Genomic DNA, 16,775 nt, shown 5'->3' with positions numbered 1-16,775 from the left:
ACCATCTTATATCGAAATTTTGACAGAAAAAAAAAAATTGACTCATCTGTAAATCTAATGAGATATTTGTATCTATCTATCTAAGTCTAATAATTTTTTTTTATGACTAAGAAGGTTATAGGTTCAACTCTAATCGATGGTTTGATAGTTCGAAAAACTTTTTCTAAATCCGAATCGAAAATGTAACAAAATATGGCCCAAGATATTGGATCAACCCTAAACTTAAGGCCCAAAATCGAACACTACAATATGGCCTAGCCCATTAAGATGATAGAACTAGCCCCTCTAACAATTTCCAAAAAATTGAAAAGAAGACATATAATTAGGGACTTGATGTTATTTTGATAAAAATTGGTCTTGCCACTAACTTTTTCCCCGGCAAATCATCACGCCCAATTGTAATTATAAGTCATCACACAGAACTAGAGCAGCTTGATGCAAATCATAGAATTATAACAACTCTATCTTAATTTTAAGAGCATTTATATCTGTTTTCACCTGACACATTTCGAGTATTTGAGCAAACTAGATCATTTTTTTTATTTGAAATAGGTTGCTGCTCAAATTTATTATTAAATAGGGCCTAATTTATTGTACCCCTAATAAAAATATTGAACTGCTTAATATTTTTTTCCTAAGTAAAAATGATGAACTGATTAGTATTTTATGTATAAAAATCTTTTTAACTTAGCCTTTCAACAGTTAAGACAAAAAAAAAATGCACGACGATAAAACCGTTGAATTTATTATTGTTTTTATTTGGGCTACAGTGAATTAGACCCCATTTGATGATAAATTTGAGCGGCAATCTATTTCGACAAATATATATATATAAACTCACATATTTCTTAGTCTAAAATTTAGAGAAGAGAGAGCTCCTACTGATCAAATTATTTCCATATTAGATTTCCTATCATCTCGTAAATTTAGAAGGTGTTGTTTAGTGGAGTCAATTTCTTGATGCACAGTAATAATAGTGTATAATTTTTTATCAAAAACTTAATAAATATAAATATAAAATAATATTTAAATAGTTTGATAATGAAATAGAGGATTTGATGTGAATGAGTAACAAAGAGTTGTTCTCTAAAATTAAAATAAAAAAAGGTATTCATGTAGAGAGGGTAGGAAAATGGTCTTTAAGTATAGAAAAGAACAAATAAAACTATTAACTTCCAAATGTATCAATTCACCACCAACCAAAACTATGAAAAGTTAAGAACAGAGCTTTTGATGAGCAAGACATCATTGGCAGGGAGAAAAAGTCTGCAGAGTTGATGCTTTAGTAGGCACATAAACGAAGGAAATATATGGCTTAGAAAAAGCAATACATATCCTTTCTAACTTAGGTGGCCTAATCATTTTCATGTCCTAGAAGTTATTTGTTGCCAAACTAGTCATAGTCATCAAAAGAGAGAGAGAGAGAGAGATAAATGAAATGAGTTGGGGGTGTGAATTGTGTGATATCTAGTATGACTATATGAGAAAATAAATCACATCTTCGACCCAAAAAGGATATCTAATATGAGAAAACAAAGGAGTTTTTAAAATAAAAAATAAAAAATCAAACTAGTCCTCTTTTAAACCCTTTTTTTGTGTGAAAATTATCGAAATAGACCACCTTAACCTTAATATTAAAAAATCTATTTTATTATAGTTGTCAGTAAAATACTAAATTTATCAGCATTATATCTTAGATGAGGAATAAAAAAAAAACTAAGATAAATTTAGCTAAATCTATTAGCATGTTTTATTTCATTAACTTACATATATCAATATCGAAATTATTTTTACTGGTAAGTAGAATGAAACAAACCCTTTTAGTAATTAATTTAAGGACCGATCCATTTCAATAATTTGTTTTACTTTTAAATACATGACTAGTTTAGTCAAAAACCCAAAAACAAATACCCAAACCAACTACTACTACTACTACTACTGTCATGCTTGGTTGACTACTTGACTACTTTCCATAAAATCATGGCCAACCAACGTACAAGTCAAGATTAAAGAAGGGCCACTCAGAAAATACATTATCACTAAGCAACTCACAAAGTTTTTAAGCCATAATAAGAGAGCACGAGGGTGTTTGAATTGTGGGCCAAGCATACTTCAATTAGTCTCAGATTGTGCTCGTGGTTAAAACTCAAAAGAGCTTATATTATATGAGTGTTTATAAGTTAGAATAATTATAGTAGCAGATTGCACAGCCTTAGTTAAGATATCATCCTTTAAATCAAACCCATAAGATCTTCCTTTTTATTTATCTATTTTTCATCATCATCTCCATAAGAAAGATATACCAAGTGGTGCGTGTAAGATAAGTAGTATCAATATAAAAAAGTTAACAAGCATGCAGCATGCTCCATTTTTTTCAATGGCATGGGATTAATCTCGAGTGGGGACACCTCCATTAAAGTATTATCTTTGTATTATTAAATACTAATGGAGACCAAGATCTCAATCCGGAGAAGAAAAGAAGCTGAGCCACTAACTCTTGGGAAGTCTAAAGAAGAAAGTGTTTCTAGAACCTCTTTGCCATGCTCATTAGTAAATAATTGTCATCTACTTGTATATTTTATGTAATTTTGTTCAACCACACACGCATTATATTAGCATCGTGAATAGAAGAAAGTGATCGCTTGTCAAAGGATTTCTTTTTTTTAATCTAATCGGGCATCAAAATATTCCCATGTAATTTGCAACAATTGAATGCAAATTGCAACAAAAAAAAAAAAAAAAAAATGTGTTTGTTTGCTAGATAAAAGTTGCATTAAATCTTTAATCTTTAGTCCGATTTTAATTTAGTTATTCTCTTTTTATTAAAAATTTAACATAAGTATTTTAGAAGTAATCTATTATCTATGCATTCATGAGGTATATAAGACTACTTTTGCCCCCGATAGGATTTAATTGAGACACTATTAAAATCCTGGCTAGCCGATGACAATTATGTCATAGAAATAAATATAATTATGACGTGGAGCCCATCGCTTTTATAAAAGGAAAAATTAAAGCCTTCTAGATCTTCGAGAATCTTATTACGGATTTGCGACATATCTCCATTAATTTATTCAATTTCGATCGTAAAGAAGATTCTAACATTCGACCTTGCGAAATCCGAACACTTGAAACTCGAGAGTGTTTGTTTCAAGTATTAATCCACGAGTCTTTTGACCAATTAGGCTTCTTCGTATATATATATATATATATATATATATAGTCATTAAGTACTCTCTGGTAAGTTTGTTTAATATTCAACCAACCAACCTTGGACTAAAATTAATGACCATGGGGTTGTTGCCCAAGTATAAAAAACTTCTAGAATGAAGTCCTAAACCACATAAAATCCTTGTAACCATTACGCTTCCCCCTAAAAAAAGCTTGACAAATTTTAAACCATCACATCATACACCACCCTCCCATTATCTCTTTTCGCCCGTCTACCCTGACTTTAAGAATCGCACGAGCTACCTCACCAAGTAAGAAAGAGATAATGGAAGCAGAGAAGGGATGGGAGGAGATGGACATGGATTGCTTGGTGAACATCTTTGGACGTCTCGGCCTCGAGGACTTGACTCTCGGCGTTCCTTTCGTGTGCAAGACTTGGTGCGCAGCGGCCGTGGATCCTTTGTGTTGGAGAACTCTAAACTTACGTGACATGGATTTTATGCCGTGGAGCAACTTCGCCAAGAGCTTCGTCTCCCTCTACTCCCTCCCCCGCTTCTCCTTCTCGGGCTTCTTAAAGTTCTGCGTCGCCAGAAGCCATGGCGGCGCCGTCGACCTCGAATTCCCTCCCCTCTTGAGCGCGTCGTCCGACGATCTATTATACATCGCAAACGAGTAAGTTACTCGCTGATCATGTCATATAACTCGATCCCCAAACTCGATCGGCCTTTTAAGCGTCGTTATGTAATTCTTGATAGGTGTCCGAGATTACAGAGGGTAGTACTACCCAACATCCTATCCGAAGACGAGCCACATCTACCAGAAATCTTTGCCAAATGGAAAGATCTCGAGTGGCTCGAAATGGCAACGAAGCCTTCTTCTTTCTTGGAAATGGTGACCCAAATCAGTGCTAGTTGCAAAAACTTTGTCGGGCTAAGTATGTCTGGCTCGATCAAGAAGAAAGACGCCATGGCCATCGTTGAGCTCCTTCCGCAGCTCAAGTGTTTGTGCCTGAACAAGTCTTACTTGCCCAAGGAAGAGTTGTTGATCATATTGAGTGGTTGCAAGAATCTGGAGAGGTTAAGCGTGAAGGATTGCGTTGGATTCGAGCTTGATGACGAGGTGATGAAGAGAGGAAAGGGTGTGGGAGCATTTGAGCGTGAGGGATCGAAATTGTTTGATGACTTCGGGTATGAGACGGATGAGTGTGATCCACTCTACGTACATGTTATATGATCGATGGTACTGTTGCTCTACTGCTTGCTTCTTCTAATCTTTGCTTGTTATTTAAGTGATAATTAGAAATAGTTTGAGTTTGGATTTTGTCTACTCTCTTTGTTTTTATATACGTATCATGTTGAATGATAGTCTCTTAGGTTAGATACATTGCAACTATCATTCTTTTATATATATATATATATATATATAGTACGTCGTGATCACGTTAGCTAATATTAAGTGAAATTAGCCGCCTTAACAACATCAGACCCAAGTCATGCACACCGAGGAAGAGAAGAAAGTTTTAATAGACAGCACAACTTTTTCTTTCCTTTTTCTCCTTTCCTAATTAGAAAACGAAAGCAATTAGTTAGCAAATTATGATCACAACTCCACAAAGGTTAAGCACTCAAGCTTAATAGAGGTATAAATTTGGTACATATAGGGAACTTTTAGGCCCACTCCAATGTTTTACATCCATCTTCTATGCTTTGATCTCTTAATGAGGTTAATGAAAAAATGTCAAATGATCATTTTATTCTTATAATTTTCTCTCTTGCTTTCCTCCAAAATAAGATAAAATAATATATATGAGATTATAAATTTAATCACATAATATTTTTTAAAAATAAAAAATCAAACTGATAATTAATTAGAAGAAATATTTTGAAAAACGTATGTACATGAAAAACGAGCAATAATTTTAGGAGTCTGGATGTAACTCCGATCAACTTCATCAAGCCAATTTTAGATCAATTGGAAGAAAAACCATCAATTGAGTTTTAGGTCAATTTCTTTTTACAATTACACTTCCATCAAGAGAAATTGATCTGAGAGTACAAAACCCAATTTATCTATAGTACATGGAGCTCACCCATTTTCTCAACCCAAATGCATGCAAACAGTATTTCTAATCTGAAACATTATTACTTACTTCCTTTTAGATTTCTTTTTCTTTTTCCCATCAAGTTGTTCATTAGCTTTTTCCAATATATACGTCGAATAATTAAGTCATTTCTTATAAGAAATATATCATAATATATTTAAATAATGAGTTAGTAAGACTTGACAATTGAGTTATAAGTCTACAAAGATAATTTATTTTCCTAGATTTTTTAATTAATCTATTATTTCTCCCAAAACTTATTATTATTCTATTATAGTTTTCAAACTCCTAATCAAATAATTAAAGATTTGGGAAATAAACATAATATACATTCACTATTTCATTTAAGTAAATCACTGCCAAAAAAGTGGATTATGAAGCATCTCCCTATTAGCTATTAGTGACATAAAAAATTTAGAATAACTTCTTTAGTAGAATAATAAAATGATTTCATCAAAACCTACTCTTTTCTAAGATGTATTATTATATAAATCGCCATTTCAAAGTGATTTACTATACTAATATGACGCTAGTACTTTAGTGATTAGTTTCAAAATTATATCAAAATAATACTTTTTACGAATTATATACTTAGACTCCCCTATTTTATTAGTTATCCATGTGGTCTTTTTCATTAAAAATATGTCATATGATTAGTTTTAGGCACTTCAAGACCATTTAATCCTTATTTTAGATGAAAAAATATAATTTTTTTTTTTAGGATAATAGATAATTAAAGAGATCAAATGTCACAAATAAAAGATATATATAAAGTGTATTACCAGAACTTTTTATCAAGGATTTTAGATTGATCAAAGACTAATTTCTTGCCAATATCTCCTAATGTCTAAATGTTTATTTTGTTCCAAGTGTAATAGTTTATGGGTTAAAATACAATTTACCTCAGCAAACAGGTACCTCAGCAAACAGGCATAAAATCAATTTGCCCCCTACTCCATTTTGTATCATTTAGCCATTTATTTATGACTAATGTAAAACTAAAGACATCATTAATATAATATTTAAAATTACTAAAATACTCCAAAAAGGTGGGGTTAAAAATGCAATTAACCCTATGTTTATACTTGGAAGTAGGAAGTTGATCCACCCTCTACTTTCAATTATTAGGCATATATATCTTTATTAGGTGAGATTCTTTCAGAGATGGTCATTTAACACTTGCCTCTCACTCTCCCTAGACATTGCTGTTACTTCTTGTAGGAGAGTCCACTTCTCACCCACTTTTCACTCCCAAAATATAATGATTGCTTAAGCCTAAGAAATTTGCTGCCATTACTCTCAAAACAGTATTAGGCAACTTGGCGACACATCATTGGCTGTGAAATCAAAGTCCCTAGGTGCCCCCCAAGCTGCAATGTAGGAGCTAGAACAATCAATGTGGAAGGATGTGTATAGAAACATACTCAAACTAGAAAAGAATTGCAGGCATATCAGTCAAGAGTGTAAGATTCATTTAGATTTAGTTACCTAAGGGAGCAGATTAGTAATTCTCATCCATCAGAAGAGGATTACTGGCAAGTGTAGAAAGGAAATAGCTTCAAACTGAGAAGCTACATCAGCAACAGGCTAGTTCACTGCATGGATCTTTCCTCTTTCTAGTAATACATGTACCACAAGTATTTGTTCATGTGCCTGAAGCAGTTTGATTTTCAAACAGCATGGAACTGGGGGCTAAAGATACATTTGTACAGTTATTACTCACTCTTCTAATTACAACCAGATTCTCCAAGATGTACATCAGAATGAATAAAATAATCGGGTTAACATAGCTGCCAAAGCAAAAGGAAATCATCAGCGCAGTCGTGTCAGCTTATGGTAGTGTTGTACTGTTGTATATGATCTTCGAGATGACAGACAATGGAATGATCAACCTGTGACCTTGGCTCCCATAGAACCCGACTCTTCCAAAGCTAGCAGAGGAGCTATTTAGGGTGGCATTCAAAACAAAAGTCAAGTTTTGTTTCTCGCCGCCTGCTATAAAAAACTGAGTCGGTGCTACTGAAACTGAGACACCATAAGGAGCATTCCAGCTGATGTTGTAAGTCTCGTCGTCGGCAATGTTGGTGACCGTTCTTATTATAGTTCTCGATTGGTTGAGTGTTGCTACTGTGATGGAGGGTAAGTTCAAGTCCGCGCCAGTCATGGTGGAAATCCCACAGCTATTGCCTGTGTAATTCAGCACTACAGGAGCAGACCCATTAATGCCACAAAGAAAGGAGGTGAAATCATCATAACCTGCATATTTGTCAAAAGGAGCACATAAAAACATTTTTAAGAAATATGAATAAACGAAGAGGTTTAACTGATTAAATTTGGGAAGATGAGTATAGGTAAAGAATATATCCAGAATTCAATTCTTAATAGTTCTGTAGGCATACAAGAGAAACTTGCCGATGACATTCATAAAGGTTACTTATTTCTCGAAGGAGAAATTCCTAGAACAAAGCCAAATGCTTGAAGAATTAGAAACTCATTTGTGTGATCAATGCTACCTAATCACACATACATCCTGAATTTAGTTTGATAATTTCTACTGTATCACTACGATCTAATATTCTAGTCATTTACAGTAAAGAAATTTGTTGTTTGTAGAGCTCACCACAATCAAATATCAGTCCAGGGTCCAAAGCAGCAGTAGCATTAACAAAGCCACTGCCCATGTCAAATGGTGTAGCAGGTGACTGTGTTAAATCTGCGTTACGGTATGTCCGCTGTGCCATGATTGGACCACCTTGCTTGTCACAGGCTGTAGCAGTTGTGGAGAGTGCAGAAGCTATGCCCGAAGGACTAAAACTTGGAAACTTCTGCTTGATCAAAGCAGCGAGGCCAGCAATATGGGGGGCAGCCATACTTGTGCCAGAGATCATTGCGAAGTTCTCACCTAAGAGTAGTTAGTGTAAGAAAGCTCAAGTCAGAAAAAAACAATTCCTAAATGGGAGGAAAAATCAACGTACATCTGATATATAAGATAATATTCAAATTTAATGTCACTTTTCAGTTTGAATCTGTCACTTTTCTTCTCTCCAGTGAATACAGTTGCCGAACCAACAATAACTCTTCCCTGTCATATTTTGGACTCTATATTTGTCTAACAAAGGAAATCTTGAGTTGGCTCAGAGGATAAGTTACATAATGAACTAGCTAAGTCCTGCCTAGTAAAATCTAGTCATGTGAAGCCTTGGAAATGACACACTGGGAATCGATTGTATCAGTTAGGAGACATTTGGGATGCAGTTTTACACTTTTTATTTGTATTACAGCATTATGCTGTAACCCCAGCATAATTGACAAGGTTTGTTTGTAAAAGAAATATTCAAATTTGTGAACTTGTAACCTTAATATGCACACATTGTTTATCTTAATAAATGGATGCCATTATTATTCTAGAACAAATACTGCTAATAGCAGGTAAATCACATGATCCGAGGTCAATTGATGAGCCAAGCCATTCATTTACTATATATCAAGTAGCAGTTTGATGCAAGTCCTTAAGTTAATTAGTTCTAAAGAGATCAAAGAAAAGTGTTTGTTCTATTGTTAGACAATTATCCATTCAGTAATCACTTGGTACATCTTTGTAAATATAAACGCTTCATTTCAGATCTCTCTAGTAGAGACTTCAGTTGCTTTCGGGTCATGAGAAATCAATTGAGTTATCCTTTCTTTCTATTGATTGAGGAGAAAGAGAGACAGCTTAGGACCTAGTTAGAATAATTTGCTAATAGGGAAAATCAAAGTCCTGCCTCTGAGAGGGGAACAGGTATCTCTGCCCTAAGGGTAATCATGATTCAACTGTTATACAGTTTACCTAGGATCAACTAATTATTCCCTGTGAAGTGTGAACATTAAAGATGTCCTCATATTTGTATTTTACACAGGCATGTATACACAGTACACAAACTTGCTAGAGAATAGAAGAATTGCTTTTGAGTAATTATTATGTGAAACTAGGCCAACTGTATACATCTTGAACACAACTTAAATCCAAATAGTGTAAGAATACTGAATAGGTCATAACAAACTTTGGTTAACCTGCAAATTTACCTTCAAATTCAGAAGAGTCCAGACCCAGTGAACTCCAAGCTCCCCATATGAAATTACCAGGGGCTATCAAATCAGGTTTCATAATGTCAGCATCAGATAACGAATTGTCCTTTGGATCTGGTCCCCTAGCTGAATAATACACCACTTTTGGTGCAGAATTGCTGTAGTTGGGTTTTAGACCTCCTAATATTTTTGCAACAGCACCAAATCCAACAACTCTGTTTGAGGTATCATCTCTAACTAAGGAGCTATTGTAGTAGCTAAGAAAAATCTGCATGGAAAATATGAAGCATCAATCTGTATCAACTGACACGTACTGAGTGGAATAGTTGGCCACCACTAAGTTCATAAAAATGAAACAAAGGGTATTCAAGTAAATCACACAAAATAAGAAAATGGTAAAAGAGTAAATCTACTGTACAAATACCATGACAGCATGTGAATGATAGTACGAACACGAGTAAAGCAAGAAGATAAAAACTAATTTATTATGTGCCAAGGTCAAGAGGGGTAAATTTATGTTTAATGTATGTGATAAAGCTAAATAGTCACGTAATAGATGAGGTGATGAAAATCAACTAGGCTACATTATAGTCACATAATAGATGAGGTGATGAAAATCAACTAGTCACATAATAGATGAGGTGATGAAAATCAACTAGGCTACATAATAGTCAGATAATAGATGAGGTGATGAAAATGGTAAAAGAGCAAATCTACTTCACAAATACCATGACAGCATGTGTAAGATAGTACGAACACGAGTAAAGCAAGAAGATTTATTATGTGCCAAGGTCAAGAGGGGTAAATTTATGTTTAATGTATGTGATAAAGCTAAATAGTCACATAATAGATGAGGTGATGAAAATCAACTAGGCTACATAATTGCATGATTAGAGTAAGACCTAAAAATTCGGGGACAAGAAGCAAGTCAAAAAGTTCTTCCTCAAAGTCTTAATCCCCAAGTAATATCTGATTAAGCTTCTCTTGGTTCACGAAAGCATATTCAACAACAATAAAATTCAATGCGAGAGCGATCCCAACATAATGTTCTACCTGACAAGTGAGTTCTTCAAGATCATTGGCCATAAAAAGTAAAATAATGTGAACACTTGGAAGATCACTAATAATACATCCATCCATGTTTCTTTGATATAACCATTTCCCTGAGCATCCAAAATAACTAAAGTTGTAGTCCTGAAACACCATACCTTGGAGTCATCAGGAGATGGTATTATCAGCCCAGGCATATGCATGGGAGTTGGGTTGAGCTGGAACCCAACAACAAATGGATCCAAGTAGAATATAACTCCTATTGCACTGACATTCTTTGCTGTATCTAAAGCTTGTTTTACAGATGACAGGCCAAGCACAAATCGAATGGAATAGCTACAGATCAGTATGTTTCCTTCAATCAGATCTTGATCCAGATGACTTGAATCTTGGCATTCTCCCAAGTACAAATCATTTGCATTAGTTATATCACCTTTTAAAGCATGAGTCGCAGCAATAAGGGTGTACATCGAATCGCCATCTGTACCAGCTGCAAACAAAATTATCCGTTTAGATGAATCTTAGTGAAACAGGCTCTATTCTGCACATTGTACAAGAATTTCAGAAGAGAAGAAGAAGCATCACAAAGTATTAAGATGAACCAAGCATTGAACTTTTACTCCAGAAAAAGCTTTGAGAAGTAAACAACACACTTGGAAAAGAACAGATCTGTCTAAGAGGTGAAGAAAAAGCAAGATATCAACTCAAAGTACAACTTGGAAACTCACGAGCAAGTCCAACTCCTGGAATTGTTAAATTGTTGCCAAGCACCATATTATTATGGTAGATCCTGTCATGTGCAGAAGCACCTACAGTAAAGATCCAAGGACTGAAGGAAGACATGCTTTTGGGTGAAGGCCCAGTATTGCCTGCTGCTTGCACAACAAATATTCCAGCTTTTATTGCCGAAAGCAATGACATATCTATAGGATTGAAGAATGTCGCTAGTCCTGGAGGACGTCTGTTTGGCGTGATGGATAAGCTTATAATGTCAACACCATCTTCAGCTGCCTGCAAGTGATTTAAATGTAGACAGTGATATATTATTAAGATCTAAAATTAATCAGCAGCATCGAAAAATTAGAAAGTATTGTGCAATGAATCAATTAATAAGTCAGCACATTTAGCATAAAAAAGCTTGAATATCTCATGATAATTATTTTCCTTCAGTTTGTAGCTTATACCTCAAATGCAAAGAAAAAGTTGACGGGATTGTCAAAGAAATGCACAAACATAATACTTATAATTGAATATGTTAATTCTGACTTCTGGGAGCATGTGAAAATTTCTTTATTTCATTTTCTTTTGTTGTGTTATCATTTATTCTTTCAACTAATGAACTAAAATGTACCTAGATTGGAAGTTGTGTTAAAGAAAATCTGAGATGCCAAAAGAAATTTAATATCTCAAACAAAGAAGCAATAGCCGCCTACTTAGCCGGATGAATTTGAATAAGTTAACCATGGTGATGTGAACCGGGTCAGATCGGATCACATCAAGAGGAGATTAGGCTCAATGGATTGAGTCTAGTTATCTTATCTACTTATTTGTTTTAATTAGAGTCTTATTATATTAGAATTTGTTAGTTAAATAATTCAGCTCTACGTAGTTTTAAAAAAATATTCAAAAAGTATTACACAGACGACCATATATTATGAAACCACTTGGAAAGATCGAAGACGTCTTGATCTATAACTTTCGTATTCAAGGTTTCTCCAGATTCAAGCTTTATCTGTGGTAGAACAAAGAATCAATCCAAGAAGGATAATGAAGGCTAATTTAGTTAAGTCATGTTTATTTCTAGGCCATGTTTATCTCTTATGTAAACACTTAAAGCAAGTCTAGCTAAGTCATGTAAGTTATTAAGACAAGTTTAATTAAGTTATGTAAACCTTTAGGATTAGTCTAAGACAAATTCTAATTCAAGTCGTATAAGCATTTAGGGCTACTCCGAGTAGGACTCATTGTACCCGACCTCTATATATAAAAGGACTGAGCTTCTTTATTTAGGCATGAAATTAAATGGAAAAAATATTGAGTTAAGTCAAGTTTATTTACCTTGCATTACTTATCGTCCTTATCATTTACCGTAGTCGTTAGATCGTCGTTATCTTTCTAGAGGTAGATCTAAATTAGAGATCCTAATTCTACCTACAACACATAGCCACCATCACCTCTAGCAGCCACCCAATTCTACGGCTGTTCACCAATACTCTTGGCCATTCACCACCCTCCGACGACCGCCACAATGTCGGATATTAACTATTATGCCCCTTTCTGACCTTGCTCTACTATTTTAATTATATCTTTCCATCCAAACATCCAATTGACGTGAAACCAAAGCCATTAAAACCCTATCTCATGAGGTTATTATCATCTAAATTTTTATAATTATGTCCGGATCAGTTCAGATCTGGTTCGTAACACATGGAAGCTCCGATACCTAGCAAATGGCCTTCACTGTTATATGAAACTCATAGGAAAGAAAGAATAATCAAGAAAGCATGAGCAAAAGGCAAAAAGGAAGTACTTGTGTTACTTTACATCATGAAGAAGTCTTCTTTTATACTATTGTACCTTGTCAAAATCTTTATCTGAAGTCTTTATACCTCGGCAATTGAAAAACATGTCGAATTAGAAAGTTTGAGATAACTAATGCCTTGCTTTATGTAACAGAAATCATTGTATGCATTTCTTATGTCTAATAACTATTCATCAGACAAAGACTCTTGCCTAGCAGTTTTAAGTAGGTGTCAGAAACCTACTCTCCAGGGGTTCTTGATGTGAACATTCTCAACTTGAATTATGTTCCTTAACTAGCTGCGACATTATGTTGATTTGCTTGCAATAATGATCATGTTAAGTTGTAGAAAAATATAATAAATCAAAAACAGACAAACAAATGGACTCATGGCAGCAATCGAAATTTAATAGCCAAAGATCAGGTAACTGATGTATCGGCACCATTTACCTGGTCTATTGCTGCAACAACATCAGCAGCAAAGCCTCCAAAGCTTTTGTACAGAGCTTTATAAACAGCAATGCTGAAAATTCAGTGCAAAGAAATATCTGAGAAAAATATCATCAGTGATTTATCAACTACTAGAGGAAAATTTGTTATTTACTGTGCGTGAGGGGCCATTCCACTTGCATTCCCAAAGTGATGCCCAGCCACAATAACAGGAATTCCATGATTACCAGCTGCAATAGATGCCGTGTGCCTGTATGTGCATTGTATTGCATTACATTAGAGAGAAACAGCGTTGAACACACTTCAAGTAAACAAATTACAAACTTAGCAGATCGGAATCTAAAGCAGAATTGATACGGTGTTTAATCACTACCAAGGATTTCAAGAAGACAGATTGAAATAAACTATTTGATTCTAAATTTCTAATAGCTTCTTCTGTTGATTGAATCAAGTACATCTGAAAGTAAAAATGCTGCTTTCCCCTAAGCAAAGATGATAAAATCATAAAAGGATGTATCAACAATGGCATTGGAAAATTAAATTCACCAAGAAAATTCTAAACTCGGTAAAAAATATTGAATAACATAGTATCTCTGATTATATATAGCTACAGTACTGTTAGATGACAGAACTTACGTTCCATGTCCATCACCATCAAATGGTGAAGCATGATCCTTAGAAGCATTGAAGATTCCCCTTGTTATGGCAGAAGCTGCGAAATGACGAGCTCCCACAAGCTTTCTATTACAGGAACCGGATGGAAAATCCCTTGTAACTTCACAAACACCAGAAAAATGGGCAGGAATAGGATAACTGTTTGTAGAAAGATCATCTGCAAAACTGGGATGATTTGGATCAATTCCTGTGTCAATAAAACCAATGACTATGCCTTGTCCAGCAAGTTCAGGTCCTCCTTCTTGTACCCATGCTCCTTGTGGCAAACCAAGGAATTCTGGGGTATGTGTGGTTGCAGTTCTAACTGAAAAGTCCAAAGCTACATTTGCTACTTCTCTCCTCTTAGAGAGTTTATCTGCCTTTTGAAATTACCAGGAACACCAATCAGAAATATAGTGATTATTGTTATGTCTAGCTCAGTATGAAGCAGAAAAACCAGTCAATGATCAATAAATGCTTCGGAAATTCAAAACATTAAATTTATATAATCATCTTACAATTATCACCAGATAAGGGCTCTGCTTGAGTTGAATATTGTATCAATTTATGACGGAACTTATGCTCCATTGCCATCTATTTGGTTTGTTTAACCTTAGAAAGTTGATTCCCTCAAAGATATCAACCTTTCTTTCTTAAGTCCTCTTCTTCAACCTTTCTTTCTTTGTTCATATTCTTCATTCTTTAAAACTTCGTTCTTCCATTTTTCTTTGAAAGGATGGAGTTATACGAAATGAAACTATATTGGACAATAATGTTTATGATTAAATAAGATAACTGGTTTATGCTTATTAAGCCACTGCTTAGTTTGATGAAACAGTACGGTATCTAGGAAGCTACTCAAACCCAATCAATGCATCCAAAAAAGCAAGTGAAGATTGCAAAAGAAATGGCAAAGAATATATATTGAATACCTGCTGAGGAGTGATAAGAACAGCAAATCCATTAATCAGATAATGATAGCTATAGAGCTTTAGATAGTTCTCCCCTTTTAATGTCCTCCTCAAGAGTGAATTCTGGATGCGAACAAGATATGATTTGTAATTCGTGTATGCTGCTGAATTATTCCTGCATTGCGTAGAATACTATAAGTAGGCGAAGCTGATGGTTCCGTGGAACATGTGTAGAACGCCTAAAACTGTAAAAAACCTGAACAGGAGCACTCCTCGATATAAAGTTTTAACTTCGAACAAAAGAAGTAATGATTGTTAAACTTCGAACAAAACTATTATTCGTCGATAAAGGGAAAGATGTCGACAAGTCAATAGACTCGAGACAACAAAATAAATCATCTAAGAAACTAAAGATAGACCATAGCACCCAAAGAAATTAGAGGAATTGCAAAATTTGGGAACACACACAAGTATCAAAAAGAACAAGAGTAAGAAGTACCTAGGCTTGTTGAGGGTGTACGATGTCGCGGAGTCTCTTTTACTTACTCTACTACTTCCGAACCTCTTCAAGTCATTATAGTAATGAAATGTAGGAGCATGTTTCATCGTCACAATGTAAACAGCTGCATCTTCTTGACAGAGGCCACACAACCAAAGAGTCAGTAAGGAAAGAACCAATAAATTCCTGGCCCCCATCTAATGGAACCCTAAAACAACCACCACCAAAAAACCATCCAAACCCAACAATGCCTTCGTTCCTCGTCAGAAACCAAGCAAACCCAGTTGAGATAATCCAGGAAGGACGGAAAACCACCAAGCAAAATCCAACCTTGGACCCTCTTCCTCAATCCACCCAAGAAATCAAGCCGACCCAGTTGAGAAAGCTCCCTCCTTTTGCCTCTCCGCTTCACTCCGTGAAGAACCGAGGTCGCAATATCTCAGCTTCCCTCTTTGATGGCTCTGGCGCTGGAGTACCGGGCTGCACTACCAAAAGAACCCAAGCAATGAAATAAAGGAGAAAGGAAGCGAGCATCTCAAAGCTTTTCCTTTTTGAGTGTTGTTGCTGCTTAGATTGTGTATATGACTGTTGGGTGTCTTCTTGCGCTCTTTGCAGCTGCCCGAGAGCGAAAGCGCCAACAGCTCAGCAGACCATAAAGAATGTACGAGAGGGGGAGGGAGGAGAGACTTCACTCTCTCTCCTCGATAACTGTGCAGTGATTCTTTCCAACGTTCTACAATTATTTTTAAAGGAGATAGTGGCCAGGGTATGAGTCCACTGCAGGATTAAAGGAATCATTTGATGGTTAACTTTGCAATCCTATTGTTGGATCTACATGCCATCTTGATCCTACGATACCACCCGTCTGATTAGTATTAGATGGAGCACCCACCATTCCTCCATTAGTGGATATTACTGTAGAGAAGTACTCAGAATTCTGAAACATTGGTGGGGAATAACTGTACCACCGCCATTGCCATGATGTCTCCCTCTAAATCTCTAATATACATCATTCAAAGCATTCTTCCTAGGTCCATCACTCCATCCTGGTTCTCGGATCTCCGAAGAACAATCCGAAACCCAAATCCAACAAGCCTTTTGAGTGATTATTAGAGTTGTTGGATGAGCTTTTAATGGTCCCTAGAATGGAACTGGATACAGATCCGTACTTCCATTAAGCTACTTGCCTACATAGTAGGCATGCTCATTTATTGATGTTCTCCTCCATCAATTTTGACTACCTTTCTCACAAGAGAACGGCAGTGCACTATGGAGCGTTTTGCATTTAAAACTATGCTCTCTTCTTAAAAGAAAAAAATTAAGACTAGCCAGCATACTTCTCAGTATTTA

At 35.3% G+C, this 16,775-nt stretch overlaps 2 protein-coding genes across 2 annotated transcripts; one reads left to right on the top strand and one right to left on the bottom strand.

Moving 5' to 3' along the window:
• Positions 1–3,414: 3,414 nt before the first annotated feature.
• Positions 3,415–4,535, top strand: LOC140763197 (F-box/LRR-repeat protein At3g48880-like). Its single transcript, XM_073101281.1, has 2 exons — positions 3,415–3,843; positions 3,927–4,535. Exons 1-2 carry the CDS (start codon positions 3,497–3,499, stop codon positions 4,402–4,404), a joined length of 825 nt encoding a protein of 274 aa, XP_072957382.1. The 5' UTR covers positions 3,415–3,496; the 3' UTR covers positions 4,405–4,535.
• A 2,328-nt stretch (positions 4,536–6,863) lies between these two features.
• LOC140763978 (subtilisin-like protease SBT2.3) lies at positions 6,864–16,353 on the bottom strand. Its single transcript, XM_073102376.1, has 10 exons — positions 15,426–16,353; positions 14,948–15,101; positions 13,998–14,395; positions 13,516–13,611; positions 13,362–13,434; positions 11,119–11,401; positions 10,549–10,880; positions 9,338–9,608; positions 7,893–8,174; positions 6,864–7,528 (listed from the first exon to the last, which is right to left on the bottom strand). Exons 1-10 carry the CDS (start codon positions 15,620–15,622, stop codon positions 7,104–7,106), a joined length of 2,511 nt encoding a protein of 836 aa, XP_072958477.1. The 5' UTR covers positions 15,623–16,353; the 3' UTR covers positions 6,864–7,103.
• Positions 16,354–16,775: the final 422 nt, after the last annotated feature.

The sequence above is a fragment of the Typha angustifolia genome, chromosome 7 (assembly GCF_048772165.1).
Source record: "Typha angustifolia cultivar Huaian chromosome 7, ASM4877216v1, whole genome shotgun sequence".
NCBI classification, from domain to species: Eukaryota; Viridiplantae; Streptophyta; class Magnoliopsida; order Poales; family Typhaceae; genus Typha; species Typha angustifolia.
This window is presented reverse-complemented; position numbering and strand designations above follow the sequence as displayed.